At 39.2% G+C, this 24235-nt stretch overlaps 2 protein-coding genes across 4 annotated transcripts in view; one reads left to right on the forward strand and one right to left on the reverse strand.

The window, feature by feature from the left end:
• Positions 1-11658: 11658 nt before the first annotated feature.
• kcnj1a.1 (potassium inwardly rectifying channel subfamily J member 1a, tandem duplicate 1) lies at positions 11659-15576 on the forward strand. Its single transcript, XM_061681887.1, has 2 exons — positions 11659-11749; positions 13676-15576. Exon 2 carries the CDS (start codon positions 13694-13696, stop codon positions 14813-14815), a length of 1122 nt encoding a protein of 373 aa, XP_061537871.1. The 5' UTR covers positions 11659-11749; positions 13676-13693; the 3' UTR covers positions 14816-15576.
• Positions 15577-19352: 3776 nt separating this feature from the next.
• The window catches only part of fli1 (Fli-1 proto-oncogene, ETS transcription factor), a 36401-nt gene continuing 31518 nt past the window's right edge, over positions 19353-24235 (reverse strand). For all 3 annotated transcript variants that reach the window (XM_061681337.1, XM_061681338.1, XM_061681339.1), the window contains 4 exons: positions 23247-23306; positions 23037-23096; positions 20916-20963; positions 19353-20816 (listed from right to left, as the gene is read on the reverse strand). In XM_061681337.1, the coding sequence (XP_061537321.1) occupies positions 20287-20816; positions 20916-20963; positions 23037-23096; positions 23247-23306 (698 nt within the window). In that variant the 3' untranslated portion in view covers positions 19353-20286. The remainder of the gene's footprint in view (positions 20817-20915; positions 20964-23036; positions 23097-23246; positions 23307-24235) is intronic.

A 24235-nucleotide genomic window follows, 5' to 3' on the forward strand; every position in this document is an offset into this window, starting at 1 on the left:
ACTGATTGAGGAGTATCTGCAACATTTGCACAATCAACATTGTCCCAGATTATCGCACTACTCGTCACTTTAAACTGCATACACTCCTTGAAGTCTCGGCGCCCTTTGCACAATGGTCATTGCACCGGACTATTGCGAGACTAGTCATTCGAACTGCTCTAAGTGCTAGAGGACTCTGCATCTTTTTGCACAATTGTCAAAAAAAATAATAATAATTGTACTGGCATTGCCAGATAACTAGCAACCCTTTATTGCCCAGTGACTGTTTTTCTCAATGTCTTTATGTCTCAAAAGTGTTCTCCGTCAATTGACTGTTGTCGTACTAGAGCGGCTCCAACTACCGGAGACAAATTCCTTGTGTGTTTTTTGGACATACTTGGCAAATAAAGATGATTCTGATTCTGAGGGAGGTGATTGTTTATTCTACAATGCAAAGTTGTGGTACTAGAACTGCCTTCTACCATCTGAAGATCATATCCAGAGTGAAGGCTTGCATGTGCCAAGCAGATGAGGAGAAGCTCATCCATGCTTTTATCTCAAGTAGATTTGACTATTGTAATGGTCTTCTGACTGGACTCCCCCAAAAGAGCATTAAAGAGCTGCAGCTCATTCAGAATGCTGCAGCTCAGGTTCTGACCAGAGCAGAGAGGTCAGAGCATATTACTCCAATTCTAAAGTCTTTACATTGGCTCCCAGTCAGATTGAGAATAGATTTGAAAGTTCTGCTACTGGTCTATAAATAACAAAATGGTTTAGGTCCTGAGTACATGAAATAAATGCTAATGGAATATGAACCCAGTAGGGCTCTGAGGTCGACAGTCTCAGGTCAAATAGTGGAGCACAGAGTCCAAAGCAAACATGGTAAACAGCATTTAGCTATTATGCTGCACACAAATGGAATAAGTTGGCAACAAAAGTGACGTCAACCCCAAGAGTGAATGTTTTTAAGTCCATGTTAAAAACTCTTCTTTTTTTCTCATGCTTTTTAGAGCATTTCCACTTTTAAATGATATTTCTTTCACTGAGTAACTCAGAGAAAAAAAATTGTGAAAGTCCGGAGAAGACTCCCTAAATGTTTAGCAAGTCTTCCCTTGTGTAAGTACTGTAAGTGGTGCAATGTCTCCAAAGACGAACGAAAAACACAAAAACATAGACAGAAATAGAGAGAGGCGACCAACTGGTTAGGCGCCATGATATCGGTTTGGCATACTTGGCTAAGTAGATACTAGAAATAGTACTTTGTAGTACTTGTAGTACTTTTACCAATGCGAAAATACTTTCTGTTAGGATCCTTGAGTAGAGTGGTGTAGGTACCATGCAGTGGAAAAGAGGAATAACTTATGCCTGGATATTGTAGAACTAAGGCTTTATTTGCACCTATGGTTGAAGTGACACAATGTTTTTTCCAGTTCGTGGAAGTAGAAAAGAGTTAATCGGATCCGAATGAAATGGGAATCAGAATCTGCGCTAGATATCATCTAATTAGGGTGTTTGACGTACACTCACACGCAACAAAATGTAAAACCCACAAGGTGCATATACCATTTTCTATTTTTTCTTTACTGCTGTTGTTATTGCCCTTTGTTGGTGGTGTTCAGTGCCATCTATCAGATATGGCTAACTTGAATGTAATCGTAAATGGTCTAAAAATGTCAGCTCAAACACAGTGTAAATCTTACCTTGACCACACTTACCACTGTCTGGTCATGCGTGGGTCAAATAAATTCATATAGTTTGCAGCAAAATGCACGCTCATTTATTATAAATGTGTTACGATTGAGATGTATGTCCACATGAGCTGACACACAAATGAAGACATGTCACACATTCTGGATGTCAAAATTTTACTGCCATACCATTGAGTAGATTGCATGTTCGGTGCTTAAAGGAGAAGGAGGAGGTAGAGGAAAATGAAAAGATGGGGGAGGAAGAGCGTCCTCGTGTACTTGCAGCATTGTATTTTGGGGGAGATTTATGACTCTGTCTAGCCCTTTGTATCTCACTGTCACAACCCCACCCAAAGTCGCCCCACTGAATTGGCGGGCCACTACAAAAATGGAAGATGGCTGTCAGAAATTTCTTGTGGTACCGGCAGCGAACGACCAGGGAGCCAATTACACTGGATTATCAAGGAAAGCGCCTGCAATAATGAGGAGCTTTGCTTCTGTTAGATTAATGCAAGTTCTGGGTCATACTGTACATGCAGCCCTCACTCAAGTGCTGGTCAACTTCATTGTCAGGATTTTGGTCCTCCTCCTGCTTCATTGAGCCGTCGTATGGCTCAACCTCCCCCGATCCTCGAGTGACACATTCAGGGTATGTGTAATTATTCCCCATCGGCGATCACACCCCTCTCCTGTGTGCTCACCCTGTGGAGAAAGTCATCCAGTTAGCTGTACTACCTCACATTAATCACATATCACACATTGACAAATTGCCGGCACATTCATTACTGAGGAAACCTGTGTACGTTTCAGTGGTATTTGCATAATCGGGCTGGATATCAGATTATAATAGGGTACTCTTTACCATTAATAGGCAACCCATTAGAAAGATTAAAATGACAGCCTTGTTGCTGGCATTCCCAAATAAAAAATAGGGAGGGTTTAAATGGATCTGGGAGGGCAGTCTCAATAAGCATATAAGCACAATCATGATGGAAGAAGCTCAACCTTTACTTTTCAGAACACGTGCTTGGATCCACGCATGGGGCTGAATTGTTGCATGTCAAATAATTAGCTAGTTAACCAAATGGACATTTGGGACTTTGTGCTGAGGCTCGTGGATGGGTGAGTCTGGGCAGGCCGGGATTAAAGTAGTTTGCAAAAGGGTGAAGTTTTGTACAGGAAAATGTGTAAATATTAAAACTCTCCCTCTGCTTTTAAAGTAGTCCATGTCATCAATATTAACTTATTGGTCCAACATGATCATTATTGCGTGGGGGGGATTACAAGCATAACAAAGACAACAATGGCGCATCTTTTAGTTCCATCATCATAAGGAGAGTTAAGAGAATGAGTACATCTATTAGGCTTTAAATTATGAATTAAAATGAGTGTATGGCTCTAGACAGCAGCATAGTGTTACATAATTTAGGAATCCTGTACATTGTGTCTCTTATGCACAGAATTGGGACGTAAGGGAGTGGAAGTGGGACACGGAAAGTACTGAGTCCTCTCTCAGAAAAGACAACAAACAAAACAAAACATGATTACAGCCATTGTATGTCACAGCACGATCTGGCATGGCTGCGTTGTTGCTGCAACATCACAATTAACCCCCCACCCCTCCTGAACCACCCCCTGACCTCTAACATTAATGATGATTGTTCTGCTGACACCAACATGGCGCTATCATGTGCTCTTGAGCTTATCATAATATGGTGATGTTTTGTGGTTATACTAATCATAAATTCAAAGAACATCAAATGAAACAAATAAAATACAGTGGCTTATAATAGTCTATGATAGGCTTATGATTAGTTTGCTGATAGCTCATGTTTGTCCTCTACATCAGTAATTCCCAACCACTTTGCCATGGCACATTAGTGTGCTGTCAGATTTCATCATGTGTCCCAGAGGAAAATATCCAGTTTGACTTTTCATTGGTCTGAAGCTATTACTCAAGATCTCAGTGTGTCTCAGTTCAATTCCTTCGATTACAACGGATATAAAGTCTACACATCCATGTTCAAATGCCAGTTTTATTGTGAGAGGGGAAAAAAAAGAGAGAGAGAGAGAGACCAAGCTAAATCACTTCAAAACTTTTTCCACCTTTAATGTGACCTATAGTATAACTCAATTGGGGAAACCTTTTTTCCCTAGAAGGGAAGTGTTTTTTTTCTTTTCTTTGTAAGATCAGGCTTCTGCCTAACCCGTAGCCCAGACAAATGAAGAAGATGGGAGATTGTTGTCACATGTATAAAAAGTGAGTATTTACCAGAAATTCCTGCAGTTCCTTAAATGTTGCCGTCGCCCTCTCGGCAGCCTCCCTGCCCAGTTTTCTTCTGGTCTTTTCATCAATTTTGGAGGGATGGCTAGTTCTTGGTAATGTCACTGTTGTGCCATATTTTCTCCAGTTGATGATGACTGATACCTCTAAACAATAAGATCCCTCTGATGCTGTGGAATTAATCTGTGGACCACGGCCTGTGCTGTAAAATGTGTCTAAAAATGTCAGGAAAAGCCTACCAGAACATAATTAATCAGAAGCACATTAAATCCCCAATTATAAGGGGGTGTGCACACTCCTGCAACCACTTTATCTCAGTTGTTTATTTTCACCTTTTTCTTTTCTTTTTGTTACCAGGGTTGAAAACATAATTGGCAAAGGTGAATTAATCCATAGACACACATTTGTGATGATGGAATGTCGAAATGTCGTATACTGGTACTGATTCAGGCTGCAGCTGCATCCACCGTTTCAAGGTTTGGTGAAAAAAAAACATTAAAATGACAAATATTGAATCCATAATTTACGAACAATTATGATTATGACTGTCGTACGGAAATGTTCTTGACAACATTTTGAAAATAAGGAAAGTCAGACAAATCTGGACAAATTGTTTTGGAAGTGAAGCTCTGTGACAGGTTATCAGTCACAATGTGGATTTCTTTGGAAAATGGTTTATCTCATTTTGTTTTATGTCAGAAAAACTTTTTAACAAGGATATGCGCACTTTTTATATCCACTGTATATAAGCTTTGTGCTAACTAACAGGCCCAGTTTCACACTAAGTAACTTTGTGAATAAAGTCAGATGAGATGAAAATTATTTCAGGATACATTATGCACTTTTGTGACATTTTTGTTTGGTGTGCACTGAGATTTAAAAATGTGTGCTACTGCTCTACACTAATGTATTACTTGTGAATGGACTTCTTAATTGTTTATAATACTTATACATACAGTATACTTTAAGATATTACCTTTTTTTTAAAGCTGATGTACAGGGTCGTGCGGGTGTGGTGGGGTGGGGTGGGGTGGGGGAGTCTTTAGGTCCCCGGCACTGCCCAAGGTGCCGCTTTGACAATTTCTTGTGTGCTCAGTGTGTATGTGTGTACTTGTCTAGGACCTTTCATTAATGTAACTGTGTTGAAAAAAAAAAACGTATGAAGCTATAAGCTATTATCAAGGAATTAATAAAGTTATACGCCTAGTCCCTCCACGTGCCCGTGTGGACTGTTCATCCACGAGGGAGATTCATATTTATCAGACATAAAAGTTACGCAAGTTTCACCAGAATAAGAAGCACCGTAACAGAGCAAGAAAACAAGGCACCACTGAATATTTCCCCTGCTACCCCTCACTCATACACACAATCACAATTTTACAGCTATTAACACAATTACAATCCTTTTTAACATGCTATGGCACACATTTCTGAGCTCTGCTTGAATACACCATATGCCATGGCTCACACACGAACAATCTGACCGATCAAATGTTGGATGAAAAAGCCATGTAAGTTGAGTAACTCTTCTCCATGTAAATGTAGACAATGTAAGACAATAGGTCATGATAATGTGAAGTGAGTCGGTGATTGTGAAAAGTCGACAGGCAAGGAAATATCTGCGTGACTCGGTGGGTCACTCCACTCCTGACCTGACCTTCCAAATCGAAAGTTAGCATTTTGATACACTATGTGTCATAAAGTCAAATCGCAGCACTGATGAAAGACTGATATTGTTACCTACAGGATATTACCTTGCTTGCTAACTATTTGAATGAAATAAAGCCAATCACTGCGTTTCACATATTTATGGAACATTGTTTGGATAATTATTGATCCTCGCCTCATATGTTGATCAGAGTTTTGATTTAAGGTTTTGGTGGGCCTTAGAATTTCCAATTGGATAGACTGGGCACTTTTTGGGAATGACTGGGTTAGTGTTTGATTCCAAAAATGTCAGCAAATTGGCAATAATGTCCATCACTTTTCCAAAAGCTGCAGTCCATCAATGTCTAGTTTTGCTTAAAACATAAAGGTAACTTGTTTGCTTTGACAGAGGACTTAGGAAGTCAGAAAGTAGAAATCTTAATTTCTGTCAAAAAAGTGGTTCCATTCCTTTTCATTTCCTTTCCATCTTGTGACATCATTGGACAGTTAGGTAATTATCTGATCAGTTGTGATTTAACATTGTTGTATTTTAACTCAGTAGAGGTTGTGCAATGTTCATTAATGCATTTTCGTTTTATGATAATGGCTTGGTAAATTCAGTCGAGATCAGGAGCGTTATGAATGTATTGTTGAGATATTTTATTTACTGTCCTGCAGAAGGTGCTTAATGAATGTCTAACTTTACACTGTAAAAAACAAAATCTATATATGATTACACAGTAATTGAGGACAGAGAAGCAATGCTATGCCGTGAATTGAGAATGTGAGGTGGACCATGTTCTAAAATCCATTATCCGAGCCGCTTATCCTCACAAGGGTCGCGGGAGTGCTGGAGCCTATCCCAGCTATCTTCGGGCGAGAGGCGGGGTACACCCTGAACTGGTCGCCAGCCAATCGCAGGGCACATATAAACAAACAACCACTCGCGTACACATTCACACCAACGGGCAATTTAGAGTCTTCAATCAACCTACCATGCATGTTTTTGGGATGTGGGAGGAAACCAGAGTGCCCGGAGAAAACCCACGCGGGCATGGGGAGAACATGCAAACTCCACACAGGCGCTGCCGGGATTGGAACCCCAGTCCTTAGAACTGTGAGGCAGATGTGCTAACCAAATGTGCTAACCAGCTAACCACCGCCCCTTCTAAAATCAATTTCTCAATTGTGTTTCATTGCAAACAAAAACAGTTCTTGAGAATAAATCCACTAACATGTAAAGAGTTCCAGCCATGACATGGGAATTTTATTTTGGCCAGAATATAGTTGCAACATGCACACAAATTGCTGATATATGACCACAAAATAGGTGTAATTTGCACACAAAATACTAATTGGTAAGTTTATCATTTCGTTTAACAACGAAGCAAATTTGCTAGAAGCTGCAATTCCCGGTGTCCTTAAGGCATGTGTCTTTTCTTATTCTGTTTTCATGAATAGCCTGCAATGCTATGCTGAGGTGTTTCAAACTCTTCTTACATGTTCCCCCCTTTTAACTTCGAGCACCTGCTCCTCCAAAGGTCTCTGCACGCCCCTGCTGATGTACCCTGAATTTCTTCCCCTTTTGGTTCAACCGTGTCCCCACCCACGGTTTTGTCAGTGACAATGTCAGTTATAAAAATGATGAGCATACATATCTCGTTTGTGTTAGGAGGATTAAATTAAAATCTTTGCCGAGAATAATTTCCTTTAAGTTCATTGTGTTTTGTTTTTTCGTTTAATCGCCCATTGTTTACTGAAATCCAAGCGCTCTTGGGACTGTTTCCATGTGAAAAGGCTAGTACCAATAAGACTTGGCAACACGGTTGCATCTTTTGGAGCTTCCTAATAGCTGCTGTCAAATTGATTGTTTTGCTGGGACAAAATCATGTAGCATCTCAGAGTATCCCTCCAGGCAGAACGATTTTAGAGATATCTGGAACCTTCCAGCAGTGAGTCTGCCATAATATGAGGAAATAACCCTGCAGCAGCAGTGCACTCTTCTCTCCAGAGCACTGTCATTCTAAGCAGAGCAAAGCTGAGAAGCTACTTCTGAACACGATGGTCCATTTTTATGCAGTTTGAAGAAAATTACTTTGAGACCCAAAAAAGATGAAAACTAAAATAATGACCTAGTCGTAAAAATGAAACCAGGAATGAGTGAAATGTGATATGATGACTACTGTGTCGTTTTCCTTTAAGCAGGAGAATAGTGCTTCTTTGGGCTAACCCTGTCACTTTATTCCTTACATGCTCGTCCCTGTTCTCTTATCACACATGCTACTGGCCAAGGTGGGGAACAAGATATGAATGATTTGAAGTGGAGCTAGATACTCTTTCCCTTTCATTGACTTTCTTATTCCGGCGAGGGAGCTACCTAATCAAGCTGAAGTCCTTTGAGTGGGGGATTTGTGACAGCGAACAAAATCACAACATGAGAGCAGAATTTTGAGTGGCAACAAAATTAAAAAACAACAACAACAAAAAAAACATTGACACAAAATGGGGGAGCATTGCCAAAGTCTACAGTTTAATTAATCTAGGACACTGTTTACATTTTCTTTAGTGGCCGATGCTGTTTTGTTTAGCTACATAAAATAGTTCAAATAGAATCAGCAGTTAATTGTCCATTTGTGAACAGTAGCATCTACGAAAGGTGTAGATTACGTTATACAAGTAGTACTTTTTATTTTATGTTTTTTTTTTTTTTTTTTATTTAGTTTTTTTGAAGCGTTAGATCTGTCTTACGTGGCTGTCGCAACTGGCGACTAAATGGGACTGTCATAGGAGCACGTTTTGAGGAAATAAAGTATATATAGTTACTGTTACATCGCCTTCATGCAGTATTTCCTCTGTACTCACCAAGTAAGTTTGAATCGATAGAATTGTTAAGAATGCATCTGACTTCCTCGCAATAAAATGAAATCCACGCTGTAGATGTGTGCACAATAATTTATAACTATAAACCTTATTATTACTATTGTGTGCATCCTGGGTCATTTCATTAAAGCATTTACATTAGAAAACCACACAAACCTACTAATTTTAGTGAACCACTTAGAAAATGTGATGTCATTCATGTGAGAACACATTTGGAGGGTATCTGAGGTTACATGTTGCTACATGATCACTCAAGGGACTTTTGGCCCATCAGTGAGTGGACGAGCAAGTGGAAAATTCCCACAAACCCCGCAGGCTTGTATTCTCAACCGTATGCTCGTACAGGCATGGCAGCCTACAGCCATCGCCTACAGGCTCCTATTGATATGCACATTGCAGCCAAAGGCGTCAATACTAGATTCACGGATCCTGGGATTATAATGACCTCAAGAACTTTATCCTTGAATATTGCAGACAAAAGTAATCCTGCCCAAAGTAGCAACAAACAAGGTAGAAATGTGATGAGGATATTTACAGCTACTAAATAAATGATTCCCTGCTTGTATCTACCACAAGTGGGAAAAATGCTGCACAAGCAGATTTCTTCAACTCGGGATTGCAAACGACTGGCATTTAGCACGTTGCCATTTTTACCCTGTGAATGATGGACATGGAATATGAATGCTCAGTGACATGATGACCCAGCAAAATGGCTACCCTCAGTGAACATCGTGAACACATGCATGTACACACTCGCATGTGACAAGCTCCCTGACATTTAAGTCCTCCTCAACTGATCACCGAATATGACCTTCTTTAAATTAAAATTCATAGACTTTTTTTAATTGATACCACATTGAATTGAAAACCCTCAGCCCAATCAGTGCTCCTTATTATAATCCATAATTGCTTTTTTTTTATCAGTAACCTAATGTGGTTTGTAGCCAAACATTTTCGAGATGTAAAGATTCTGGAGTCAAAAGCCCAAGTGTATAAAACAAATCTAATTCAGTTCAGTTGAGTGAATTTTATCACAAAAGTAGGTTATTATGCACAACTACATATGTGCTTTATCACCCAGCCACCTAAAGCAGACTGACAGAAACTGATACAGAAACTGCCATTGTTTTAAATTCCCTTGCCAATTGGTGGGAGGGGGCAGGAGGAGAGGGGGGCATACTGCTATTGTTTAACATCAGTCTGAGACATGTACCCAATGTATACTGTAATTCTAATCGGTGAGACCTTAGTGAGACCAAAATAAAATCAATACACAGTCATGCCCATTTCTGACTTAGTGCAACCAGGTTGTGTATACGCCTGAATCAGCCACAGCCAGTGTAAACAATAATATAAACTTTAAAGGGTAAGTAGTTTAACTTTATTTTAGTTTGATGTAGTTTTATTATAGAACAATTTTTATACTCTTGTTTAATGCTTTGTGAAATTCAAATGTGACATTTATCAAGACCTTTTGCTGTAGTTTTGATTTACTTTAGGTGTTTTTTTAATTCACAGTGGGTGTGTTTGAGTTATCATGTGCGTGCATACTGCATTGATTGACGGGGTGTTTTTGAATTGTTCATTTATGCTGAATCCTGATTCATTTGGGAGAAGCCTTATTCCATATTGAGGGTATCCATTTCCATGAGTTTTCAATTAAATAAAAAATAATACACAATTGATGCCTGTTGGGAGCAAAAAAATAAGAATTGTCACTGGAACCACTTAGTGTAAATGCAGTCTTTGTCAAAAATGCAAAGTATTTGAATAATTTAATTGCATGTAGACATATATTTTACAAAAAATAATATTTTGGAACAAAAGTTACTATTTGACTTCCTTTCACACTGACACAATATTTACAATTAACAAAAACAGCGGGCAACAACAGCTACTTTTTTCTATTATGACTGCTTCTTGATAACCATTCTCATTTTGATTGCAGTGCCGCTTGCATGCGCACATCCTTTATTTTATTTCAGAGGTCATTATTATTCATTGCTAGTCACTGACTGACCATTCTCTTGACTTACTAGCAGTCAAAAGTAACTTCCAAAGTTGCCAAACCAGCCCGACGATCAGTGCAGTAATGGTGACTATTTGCAGGCCCATTGGGTACAATAAAAGGCATCACAAATGACAGAGTTGATCAAACAATAAAAGAATACAAGAGCTTTCAATGCCTCATGCTTAACATCCTTCTACATAGGCATGGATTAACAGAAACAGAAATTTAACGGCGCTGTGTGCTAACAATACAGCTTTGTGGATGCAGAACACGCCTTCTACAGCTCGTAAAAAAACTACTGAAGGTCTTTTTTTACACTTTTACTCGGAGTAACTGTGCTGAAAAATGACTCAAACTTATAATTCACAATTTTTCTCCTCTCAGCATTTTGAATATCCCCAGGTAGGTATTTGGATCTGGAGCATCTTCTCTTTTTATCTCCTATCACCTCTTGTCCCACTTCATCACCTATTTTTGTTCCCTGTTTCACATATTTCACAACAACACAGTTCTTTGGTTGCAGTTAAGGGATTGTACTGATTTTTGATTGACAGTGACATCTCTATTTTGTGAGAAGTAAAGGTATTAAAAGTTTATCAAAAAACTAGTTTCATTTTTTTTTTGCCATCGCACAGGCCATGAACATGCATATTATTCCAAAATATTGTATATTGTATATTGTATTTGACCTATCTTGATCAGAAATTTGATATAGTAATACACTTTAGTATTATTTCCACAAGAGGGCAATATGAAAAAAAATAGATAATAATAACTGCAGCCATGCATTTGGGTCCAAAGTAAAACAGTTTGTTACTCGGACACAGAGATTTGGAACTTGCTGTTACAGTATCAAGCTTTTCCATTTTTATTCTAAACATTGAATTGGTCTTCATCCAGAAATGTGTGATATCATAAACTAGAAAGGGAAAGGCCTGCACGGGGAGTGGATCGAGGTCAGCTTGGCCCTTGGTGCCAGGCGTCTGTGGGGTAAACACAGCTTGTTAGAGCCGGGGGAAGGGTATCCATGCATGTGTGCGTGTGTTTGGAGGTGGGGTGGGGAGTTTACTTGATGTCTCTGGGGGCGTAAACACTACCTGGCCGGTCCGCCGTGAGAGGACAGTATAAATGTACGCAGGTGCAGTAGAGCAGGCATAAGAGGACACGCCTCTCCCATTCAACTGTGAAGAGGACCAAAGAGGTGGAGCTGGAAATCAACACTTAGCTGGATGTGTCTCAAACTACTTCACATTCATAGAAGTGAGTATAGTTCAATATTATTTCGTCATGGAAAGCCATAGTATGGAAATCTGTTGTTGTTTAGCAAGTCAACTAAATGTTGCTGACTTTTTAGGCCATCATTAATCATAAGGACATTTTGGCGCTGCTCTCAAACAGCTATGATTAATTTATTTAAATTACACAGTTGCATCCGACAAAACCTTTTTAAAATGTATTTTGTGTTTTCTCTCTGGGCGTGATTTTACACCAAAGTATTAATTCATTTGAGACCAACTTGAATTCTCTCTCAATAGTTTGGTTGTTTTTGTGTAAATCTAATATCATGAATCCAAAAACTTGTACCATTTGATAAAAAAAGAAAACCTCTGTTGTCACTGAAATAAGTTGGAACTAACAAAAGTAAAAATGTATCACATTTTACTGATAGTTATCTGACATATATTGTTGCAATATGTTTTGCTGCCCAACCTTTTGAGGCAATCACTGCAAACATATAATTTATGTAACTCTCAGTGAGGCCTGTGCACCTGCTGACAGGTATTCTGTTCCACTGCTTGCGAACAAACTTCACCAGATGTCTCAAGTTTGAAGGGTGCCTTCTCCAGACTGCATGTTTCATCCCCCTCCTCAGTTCATTCATTTAGGATTATCTCGAGGAGGCGCTGTTACATTCTTGCGCTGCTTTGTTGCATCTGGCACATGGTGTTTTGAATCTGTGCAGGTTAAAATGAAATCTCAACACGATCAAGGTATTCTTGAGTGAAATTTGCTGTCCAGTGCCAGAAATCCTTCATTCTAAAAAAGAAATTCAAGGATGGACTTACATTAATTTACTCATTTTCAATACATTTTTGTTCATTATTGCTTTTGTCAGTTTCAAGTTATTTCATTGACAATTGTTCTTTATTTAACTGAAGGGTACCAACAAGTTAGTAATTGTGTGTAAACCATTGCCACAAGCTGTTGTTTAGTTGACTTGTTCGTATTGCACATTGCATCTGTGTGTAGAATGTTAATTCATACATATTTGAACTGCATTTGGTGTCACTCTTTTAATAACCATGAGTTTGAAATGCCCAGTTGAATTGAAACACACATTACCGCTCTGTGTCCTGTAGCTCATTAGCAAAATTTCATTTGTACCTCGAATACGTTTTTTTTTTTTTTACTCCCTTTTGCATGAAGCTCAGTGGATGTGCAATGACCACAAACGATTAAGAGTAACTCAGTTTGAAGACCTGTGCAGAATCACGAAGATATTCTAGATTATGTGTAATCATTTAATAATCCTAATTGTTGTTCGTTCGATTTGAACAAAAACAGAAGAGACTGTTAATATTTAGCATCATTAGACAACTGAGCGTAAGACTGTGAAATGATGATAACAAAAGCTATAAAAATATTTTACTCATGCGAAACACAGATGACCATTATCAACCTCAGGCCACTGTGTAGTTTTCTTATGTGTAGATAAGAAATTACTGTGTTTAATTAAGAACTTTCAAGGCCCATGAAAAAAAGGATGCAAAGGGAAAACATGAGATGTAAGCTTTGAAGGCTGAAAAAAACAAAAAACCTAACTCACTGTACAGTCTGTTTTGTACCAATTAAGACTCGCCAACAAGCGTATGGTCACATTTATGTGTACACATGACTCGGCAAGAATAGGCACAAAGTTGTTTTGAAGCTAAGTCAGCTAATTGTGCCTGAACTCAAATGTTATCTGAACAGTTTGTTTTCAACACATTTATTTGAATGGGACTTTTTCTGCTAGATGTTAAAATTTTCTTTTGTGTTTCTCAGCTGGTTGGTTTATTTCGGCTAATGATTTTGTCTTGTTTCAATGATATAAATAGATTTATGTAATGTAAGATGCCAAATCAAGCTATACTACTATATTGTTTTAGGAAAGAAATGACCCATGTTTACTTTTCTGTTTTCAAGGTTGTGGACTTGTAGAAAATGTTTGGACCTTTCAGCAAACATCTCCAGAGCTACCTGGCTGAGCGAAAGAGTCGTAGGACCAGGCTGGTGAACAAAGACGGCCATTGCAACATTGAATATGGAAACATTAAGTACAGCAAATACTTTGCTTTCATAACCGACTTCTGGACAACATTCGTGGAGATCCGGTGGCGTTTTGTGCTCTTCTTCTTCATTGCGTCTTTCACCCTGAGCTGGTTCATTTTTGGCCTGCTCTGGTACTGGATTGCCCGTAGTAATGGAGATCTGACATGGCAGGCGCCCCCGGCGGACCACACGCCTTGTGTCGATAATGTTGTTGGACTCACCACTGCGTTCCTGTACTCCCTTGAAACCCAAACCACCATTGGGTACGGTGGTCGAGCCCTCACTCCTGTGTGCCCCGGTGCAGTGGCAGTTCTCATCATCCAGTCTCTTCTTGGAGCAGTTATCAACTGCTTCATGTGCGGAATCATCTTATCCAAAATTTCCTTACCTAAAAAGAGAGCTAAGACCATCTCATTTAGTGACATGGCTGTTATCAGCCCAAAGAATGGCACACTCTGCTTGTCAATACGGGTAGCCAACCTTCGCAAGACCCTCATGATAGGAAGCCAGATCTATGGCAAACTGTTGAGAACCACCATTACAGCAGATGGTGAGGCGATTATCATGGACCAGGTGAACATTGACTTCATGGTGGACGCTGGAAAGGACAACCTTTTCTTTGTGTGTCCGCTCACACTTTATCACATCATCAATAAAAGCAGTCCTTTCTTTGAGATGGCGGTGGACACTCTCCACAAGCAAGAGTTTGAGCTGGTCGTGTTCTTGGACGGTACCGCTGAGTCCACCAGCTCCTCCTGTCAAGTCCGGACCTCCTTTATTCCTCAGGAGATCATGTGGGGCTACAATTTCCTGCCCATCATCTCCCGAAGCAAAGAAGGTAAATACAGGGTAGATTTCTCCAACTTTTCCAAGGTGGTGCCTGTGGCCACTGCACACTGCGCCTACTGTTTCCACAACATCAAAGGTCATCACCACCACTCCAAAGATGGAATTGACAACCAGGGTTTTGAGGTGATTGATATTCATGATTCTTCAAGCATCACTAAGATGTAAGACCACAGAGATGGTGAACAAGACACTTGGCCTTTTACCGCTCTCTTATGAACGAACCTCTTAAGCATCCCAAAGTATATTTGGGAAAACAGTTAATTTTAGATGAAGCAAACCTCATTATAATTTGGAAAATGTGTGGATCAATTGAGTTATAGCGAACAATTCTTTTATGTATGTACTGTATGTAAAAACACACCTGTCAAAGTCTTATCAGCCAAAACCCTGTTTTCAGACGAGGTGCCATGTCATGAAAATGTCTTGGTTGAAATACCAGAAGAGAAAAAGATGAATATAGGTCTTCTCACAAGATAAATATACTCAAATGAGCGCTTGCTGTGACTGAAGAGGAGTTGCTGTAAGTTACCTCAGGCCCTGCACATCGGGTTTACTGAGGATAGCAAAAGACTGTATTTTTCTGTGTATGAATCTTACTTGAACAACTTGTTTTGGGTGCCTTGCAATTGTCATGGATGAGAAAACAATATTAGTGCTTGTTTAATAATTCATGCCTGTGTAGTCTGCCATACACAAAAAGACACTAGGGCTTGAAACATTAGCCTTTGTTTATCTATTCCAGCACAGACACTCACATTGGTTTAATGTGGAACTTTTGCGTGACTATGTAGTGGGAGAACAATGTTCTCTGGGAAACACTTAATTATTGGCTTCGTGCAGCCTGAACTATTGAATGAAATCAAATATTATTTGTTTTTTAATTATTATTTGATCTCAGGGTTGAAACAGCCAAAATAAAACTATTTTTACACTCAAAATGTCTGCCTTGCATTGCTCTCCACCTGAAATTACTGTTAACATAATCAAAAAGGTCAACGCGACAACCTGCCTGCCAGCCAGCAACCCCCATTACAAATTTGCATCCAAACAAAGTGAAGTTGTGACAGCAAACATAAGAGCCAACGTATTTGGTCCCAGTGAGTCGTGGATGCTCTGATCAATACATTTATTGTCTTCAATTCTTCAGCATCTGATCACATGCATGCTAACCGCTGTCAATACTTGCCTGCCACAGTAACTTTAAAGTAAATTCTATTTTTGAAAGCGCTGGTGCAAGAACAAAGCAATAAAAAAAAAACAGGTACAAACATATCTGACGTTTCTTTGAACTGTATAATGTACGGTATGTATGCACCCAGTTTCTTTATCAAGTTAGGTTGTTTATTTATACTATATTATATATATATATGAAAAAATAGGTTATGGTAATTTTCCACATGACCGTTTGCATCTTGGTGTATGTTCATGCAGGCTGTTGTGGTTTCACACTCACCGTTATAAAGTCCAGTGTATGCATAAACAAGTGAGTTCACAGTTGTTAGCAAGTAAATTGAGAAATCGGCTTCATTGTGAAACTAATGGTTAGTGCCATTTGAGTTCTATGATGAAAGCGCATTTACAGTCTGCTTGCCAGTGTGATTGTAAGATCAGAGAGGTCTGAACACTCGATGAGCGTACGTACACGTGGTTACGATAATGGTGTCAGTTGTCTTGTTGCATAAGCTCTCAATTTGACACACACGTGCACAATCGCATGCAACCCCCCCCCCCCCACACACACACACACACACACAAATATAAATAAATATATATATTTACCTGTAGCAAAGACTCAGATCACCTTCAAGAATGGAGCTGATCGCCGTTACTTTTTTAAAAATAATAATAAAGTAAATGCCAACAACTTTTAGATTCTGATTGTCTCCAGCTGACACATTTTGAATGGAGTATGATTGACACATGCAAGTCAAAATCAGGTGAGTAAATTCTCCATTAAGTTTTGCGTTGTATTGATTTCAATGTAATCTTTAAAGGCATTGGTTTGTGAACATCATCATGTAGATTATTTTCATGTATTTTTATTTTTTTTAAATGCAAGAGGCATGTGCACCTTTCTCCCCGTATTGATTTATATACTGTATATATATCTATTTGTGCATACTCGGGCCAACATCGCATTATTAAAACTACCCTGCGTTCCAAATTTCAATAATTCAAATGTTTTTGAACAAACCTCCCAGTGAAAAATAAAACTTCACATGCAATGTTCCAAATTATTACGTACAACAGAATTTCAAGACATTGTACAGGTTTTAAAAAACTGAAAATGGTAATTTAATGTATTTGCAGCATTGGGATGTCATAGTTACTGAAATCAAAAGCTATTTCAATCGAAAACATAAGTCAAGATACATTTTGATATAAGACGCATTATTTGATACATACTTATATCCATTAAATTTATGAGGTTTTGGAGAGTTTCTGGTTGAATTTCTTTGAGATGGTGCAATGTCATCCTCGAAGAGGATTTTGTTCATGAAAGCACGATTCTTCTTTTGTTATCGTGAAAGAAAGTGGTCAGTCAGAAAGTCCCATTATCATTGGAAGGTTTGTTAAAAAAATATATATAATTTGACAGTTGATGACTTGAAAACTGTCAACTGTCATTTGCCTCAACTATTTAGGAAAATCCCAGAAAAACTTCATTTGAATATTAATTTGGAATGCAGTGTATTGTCATGACATGCTTGTTAAATTTGACTGCAGGAGTATTGCCTAAGAATGCATTCGATGTACCTGATGATATAGCAGTGGCTGAGTGTGTATACACAATGTAGAATTTCCTAGTGTCTTTCCATAATTAATTTGTGCGTGGATTAAATTGCCTTGCTATCAGGTTAGACTTACTGTACATTGTTGATCAAGATAACAGCTATAAATCGTAATGGTCGCTTTATCCATCCATCCATTTTCTGTACCGCTTATCCTCATCTTTTTGTAAAATCTGCATCACAATAAAACTACTATTCATTTGAATAGTAGTCACCTTCGTTCACGTAAAAATAAAAAGAGACAGAAAAAAAAGACATGTTTCACAGACATGAAGCCAATTATTCTCAAAGAAAAGTGCAGGCGTTGCCATGGAAACACAACTGAAGCCATTGATGGGTATCAGGTCAGAACTTGAGAGGTAAAAACATTTATTTGTCACATTTTCCTATACAAAAGTCCTTTTTCAAAAGGTATGACTTCATACATTACAGGATTAACTTGACAATCAAAATAATAATAATAAAATAATAATAATAATATTATTAATAATAATAATAATAATGCATTGGTTAATTGTAAAATTATACACACGCACAAATATATATATATATATATATATATATATATATATATATATATATATATACACACACACACACACACAATTTTATATTTCATATCCAAAATACATTGCTTATTAGAAGTAGTATAGATCTCTTTTGATTGATTTTGTAAAATAAAAGGAATGTTCAGGGTGCATTACAAATTGTAGGTTCCCTTTGTATTCTATTGGTCAATGTTAATATGCTATTTGCATTCATTTACATACAATATCTTCATTTCCACCAATTCTAGGACTTCAAAAGTGATTAAGAACCATCCTAATCACATGTTGCATACAGAGTCAATAGGTCCCTTGTTATTGGATTCAAGCAGTCACTTATGTTTTTGGAGAAGGCTAAAAATAGCTTGTGCACACAAAGGCACTTTAAGGTGTTACACAATCTCATAAAAATAATTACAAAAAGAAGAAAATAAAAAAGCTAAAAATGTATTGCCCAAATGTACAAATATAAAAACGCTTAAAATGCTGAACAAACTACTGAGCAGAAATGGACTTCAAAGGTTTGCATTTTTTGACCGAGGTCAACTCGTATTAATTCTCTTGTCTCTTTTTAATACTGTCACATATGAAAATAACTCTGCATAATTTATACAGTAAGTTGCTTTAATGCCTAGTTGACTGATGCATATAAAATAATAAAAAATAGGTCTGACAAACGCACAGCGTTTGCGAATCTGAGGAATTCTTTGTTTCATCTCGTCATATTTTAAATTGGTTTTGTTCTCCGATAAACTTAATCCAAAGTCATTTGCTTTCAAGTGTCCATTTTGCTTACTGGTCACGGAATGCATTTGCTAATAATAGCTTGTACACCTGAAGATGAAAACCTTATGATATGATGTGATTATATGAGAAGGAAGTCCATGTGCATGTTTATCTGGCCTTTAGATCAGTGAGAAACTAACATTCAAGCATACATGCTGCTCTCAAACTAGGATCCAGCCCCGGTAATATGCAACTTGACACTGTCGACTAAGGCGACGAACTGAAAAAGCCACTTCTCAGTGTGACCTACATGATCCTGACTAGCCCCAAAAGAAGGTGAGAAACAGTGGCAGTCAGAAAACAAATCAAAAATTGTCAGATTTTTCATCAGGGAATATTTCAACTCTAATACAGACTGGGCAGAACAGCAGTTAAAAAAACGATACTAACACTGTTGTGGTTTAATGCTCATTTCATCACATAGTAAACTGGATGCAGTCACTTTATTTCAATGCACTTATTCTATATTTGCAGTCTTGTTAGACTGCTTCTCCATCTAACCAAGAGAAGGGCTTTTCATATTATTAATAGCTTTGGTAATTCTTTTCAGTTTTTTAAAAATGAAAACACCTGACAATCTTTGATTTTGCATCCTCTTTTAAGACACAAACCGGATAACATTCACATTAATACTGACATGGTCGAGAGACATAACATGGCTTCAAGGCGTCAATGCGGTAAACTTTTAATAGTCGAGTGTGTCGGCCTGGGTTGACTTGTTGCAAAATTGCTTCAATTACGTCTTGACACGGCTTCCTCAGCACAACACAGCTGTACACATTGCCCATCATCAACTCCACACGCAACGCAGAAAGCATGTAGAGTACAACTGACAGTTCAGCAGACATACAGCGCTTCCTTTTCTATGATTCAACTCCTCTCTTGCCTTCCAGTTTGGAGGATAAATTAAATTGTGAATGGCTTATTCCAGTTGTCAACTTTCATTCAGTGCCGAGAAAGGTCCGTGTCTTGTGTGTGGGGGGGGCTCCTTCTTTTCCAGCGAATTCCAGAAGACTCTACACACACACAAAATGATACAGATGGACGAGCAGAGACAGTGGGGGAAAAAGATGAAGGCTTTGGTGTGTGGGAATAACAACCCCCAACAAGGTTGTAGATGGTGGAAAGAGCAGATGCTTTCAAGCATAATGGCTGTAATGTACTCAGGAGGATGTAGATTGAGACCCGTAAATAAAGGGCCATGTCTGGGCTGAGGAGGCAGACATGATTGCTCTTCTGTCCTCAGACTTTGGCGTGGCAAACATTTTGGAGAGGAACTGGCTGCAGCTTCCAGGAGGAAGTGGAAGATAAAGGCACATGTCCGAAACATCAAGTCTTCTAAAGGTAAGTAGTATTCCATTTAGGACCATAGCATCCAGTTGTTTAGAAATTATTAACAAATATTTTAAAATCTCCTTTGATATCATCACGCCTCTTCATTGCCTTCATTACGGTATTGGGAGTGCAGGTCAGCAAGGGCGGGCTTGGCTAGTGGGTGTTTATATAGAGGTGTTTAATAGTAACTGCCCAGATGGGAGGGCACATGGGTGTTCGGGTGGCGGGGGACGTTCGGGTTGGGGTAGATGCCAGCAGTGGGCGAGCTCCAGTATGGAGCAGTTGGTCCGAAGAAGTTGGAGGAGGTAACTGGCATGGACGGAGGGTGAGGGGACACAAAGTTGACCTTCTGTTGATGGCTGTGATAAGAAGGCACGTAGGCTAGGTCCGAGGGGTACTTATACATGGACGACTCGGTGGGATGGGGTTGCAGCGCCTGGGCGATGCCATGGAAGTCAAACTTATAGGCATAGCGTTTGCCGTGCACCTTGGTCATGATGTTTTTGTCGTAGTAGTAGCGCAGCGCACGGCTCAGTTTGTCGTAGTTCATGTTGGGCTTGCTCTTGCGCTCGCCCCAACGGCGCGCCACCTCGTCCGGGTCCGTCATCTTAAACTCGCCGTTGGTGCCCTCCCAGGTGATGCAGCCGGCGTTGGCGCTGTCCGACAGGAGCTCCAAGAGGAATTGCCAAAGTTGGATTTGGCCTGAACCTGGTGAGCAGAAGGAGAGGTGTCATCGGTGAATGAGAGACGCACCGGAACGTTGTTTGGAGAAATAACAGATGTGTTACGGATAATCAACATTCTTACCAGGATTGGCTAGGCGACTACTGGTGGGACCAAGTATCTGGTAAGGATCTGTGAACAAAAGCAGACGTGTTAAAATGCTCATGAAAAGAACTCGGACTTGCACTAATTGGCAAAGAACAGAGGTAAAGTATTTTAACTGAAATAGTGAAGGACTAGACATGGGAGGAAAACAGACTAACATATATTGGACTATTCCACTGTGAGAATGTTTTTTTTTAAAGTAATATTCAACAAAATTGTTACTATACATATTCAAATTTAGATGAAATATATTTTATGGGCGGCACGGTGGACGACTGGTTAGAGCGTCTGCCTCACAGTTCTGAGGACCTGGGTTTAATCCCCAGCCCCGCCTGTGTGGAGTTTGCATGTTCTTCCCGTGCCTGCGTGCTTTTTCTCCGGGCACTCCGGTAGCGCTGGAGCCTATCCCAGCTATCATCGGGCAGGAGGCGGGGTACACCCTGAACTGGTTGCCAGCCAATCGCAGGGCACATACAAACAAACTACCATTCGCACTCACATACACACCTACGGGCAATTTAGAGTCTTCAATTAACCTACCATGCATGTTTTTGGGATGTGGGATGTGGGAGGAAAAAACCGGAGTACCCGGCGAACATGCAAACTCCACTCAGGCGGGGCCGGGATTTAAACCCCGCTCCCCAGAACGGTGAGGCAGGTGTTCTAACCAGTCGTCCCCCGTTATTTATTGTCATATTTTTTTAAATTTGAAACATTAGAAATGGGATACTGGCTACTAACAGTGATTTATTTGCTTGATTCCAAACATTCCAGTGAAGCCAGAATGGCAGGAACACTCTTACGCACCTTTAGAAACAAGCAAATAACAAGAAATGAAATAATCGTGGGACTCCTGCTTAGTTTATTTTCCTCAGCTGAATAAGCTGATTAGTAAGAAGATTTATTTTTTTCCGATCAGCATGAAATATGGATGTTTCATTTGAAGAGAGGGAAGTATGTTCGATGATTTATTTATTATTGATGCTGGTTGTATGGAGTGGACCTATTATTTCATTTTTCTGGACTAATGGGATGGATTGGCAGATGGATATGTTGTAACGGGAGTCTGAATCGTTATTCTCTCTCCGTGTGATGTTCATTCACCCACGACTTGAGAGAAACACTCACGAGCACACCACTAAAGAGTGTTATGCTTCGCCGGATAATCTCTTTGATGAGGCGGGGGCGGCGGCACAAGGAGACCTGATTGTGAAACGATGTAGTGAGCCGTAACAAGTTGCGATGCTTCTGCATCCCTTCCAACACGAACCTTTCGGTCACGTGAGCCAGTCAGCCAATCAGTGTATTTCTTGTGACATACCCGCATGGTCACATGGGATATACGTCCAGTCGGGTGTGTTTACACACAAATGAGGAAGTGAAGCGCTCTTGAAACCTGGCTAAGCGCCGTGGCTTCGTATCGCCATCCCAAAACTACATTTTAAGCACGTTTCATTATTTTATATCGGGAAAAGACCATGACGATATCAAGGCACTTCGAACTCCATGATATCTCGATATCGTGAATATTGTGACATCCCGATTAACATCATGATCATATGTTGTCAGTTTCTGTGTTTAGCAAGCTTTCCTATGATCCCAACCTTTTTAAAATAGGATAAAGATTCTGAAAGTTTTGTGGCCGGCCAGTTCAGGGTGTACCCTGCCTCCTGCTCGATGATAGCTGGGATAGGCTCCAGCACTCCCGTGATCCTTGTGAGGATAAGCGGCTCAGATAATGGATGGATGGAAGTTTTGGGGCCATCTCTTCCAACTTCTCGCCAATCTCGTTATGATACATCAAACGGATGTCCTTTTCTAAGGAAATACGGGCGTTTTTTTATGCAGATTGCTGTTCGTGGACACAATCCCATCAATTCGATCGAATTCTGATTCGCTAACACATGCACAGTGGTGAGAAGAAAACTGACCAGTTTGTACTCGTCATTTAATATAGCCTACCACTGCTAGTTAGAACGAAGTTAGAACTATACTTATCAGCCAAAACTATATTTAGTTTTGGCTCATTTTAAAATCAGTCTACAAATTTGCAGGGTTTGCCACATTGATGGCAAACAAAAACGGGTCGAGGGCTGTTACCTGGTTGAGCTCTGGGCTGCTCGGTAGTCTTGGTCACATTCTGAGTCACAACTGGTGAGCCTGCAGAATGCGAGAGAGTGACAAAGAAAAAATGATTGAATGTAACCACGCACACATTGATTGGCACATTAACTTCATGTCTTGGGGACAGAATTGGCCACAATGTCTAACATCCATGAACTTGGATTGTGCAGTGCTTTTAGTCCTCACCTTTGGCGCTGTGCATGTTGTTTGACCATCCTGTTCGCCGTACAGCATCATATGAAGGGTCTAACAAAAAATAAATAAAAAATGGAGGACAGCATTTAGGCGGGCCATGTCTAAAATGCAGTAATGGCTAAAATTGGGATTTCTGTGCAAAGTGCTCTCTTGCCTCCCTGGTTACATTGGAAGCACAAAAAAAGGTGACTTTGTTGGTTGTATTTGTTTTTTTTCATATTGTATGTTTTGTTATATTGTATGTAACAAAATGGGTTGTTAAATTATGGCTCACGTTTTAGCCATTTTTTTCCTTAAATTGGTTAAATAAAATTTATTTATTCATCTTGTAATTAATCTATCTAAAAATGTTAATGAGTTTATTGTAAATAATATATTTTATTTATTTGATCAAATAATTGGTTAATTAATGATAAGTAAATAATTATAAATACTGTAATACACTTACAAATGAAATATTAGTTTATTATTAAAATAGACAATTTTACATACATATTTTAACCTCATGCATGAATGTGCTGGCCCATTTGTTCGTTTTAAATACCCACCCCTTGTATACAAACTATTCACTTAAAAAAATGGTGAGTCCTGAGGCAATGAGTCAATGCACTCCATTATCATGTCAATCTGAAAGTCTTTGTCTGCTACAAAGATCCGCAATTTGGCCAAAATGTCAAAGCGGTTCAGGCCGGTTTTGGATGATTGGGGTTACATCACAATAATAAAAGAAAAAGGAGCCCATAAAATGTGTCTGTTTTACTAGCCTTGGTTGTGTTAAAACTAAAAAGTATTAAGTACTCACTAGAATGCTCTTGTCTCGTGGTTCTTAAACTTTTGATACCAAGTACCACCTTAAAAAATACTTAGCTCTCCAAGTACCACCGTCAAGACTGACATTAACATTAAAATACGTTGGTGTAGTAGGCCCACGTGTTCATCAAAAACTATTCCTAAAAAGTATATTTAATATTATAGTAAGC

This window comes from Phycodurus eques, chromosome 7 (genome assembly GCF_024500275.1).
Source record: "Phycodurus eques isolate BA_2022a chromosome 7, UOR_Pequ_1.1, whole genome shotgun sequence".
In the NCBI taxonomy this organism is placed as follows: Eukaryota; Metazoa; Chordata; class Actinopteri; order Syngnathiformes; family Syngnathidae; genus Phycodurus; species Phycodurus eques.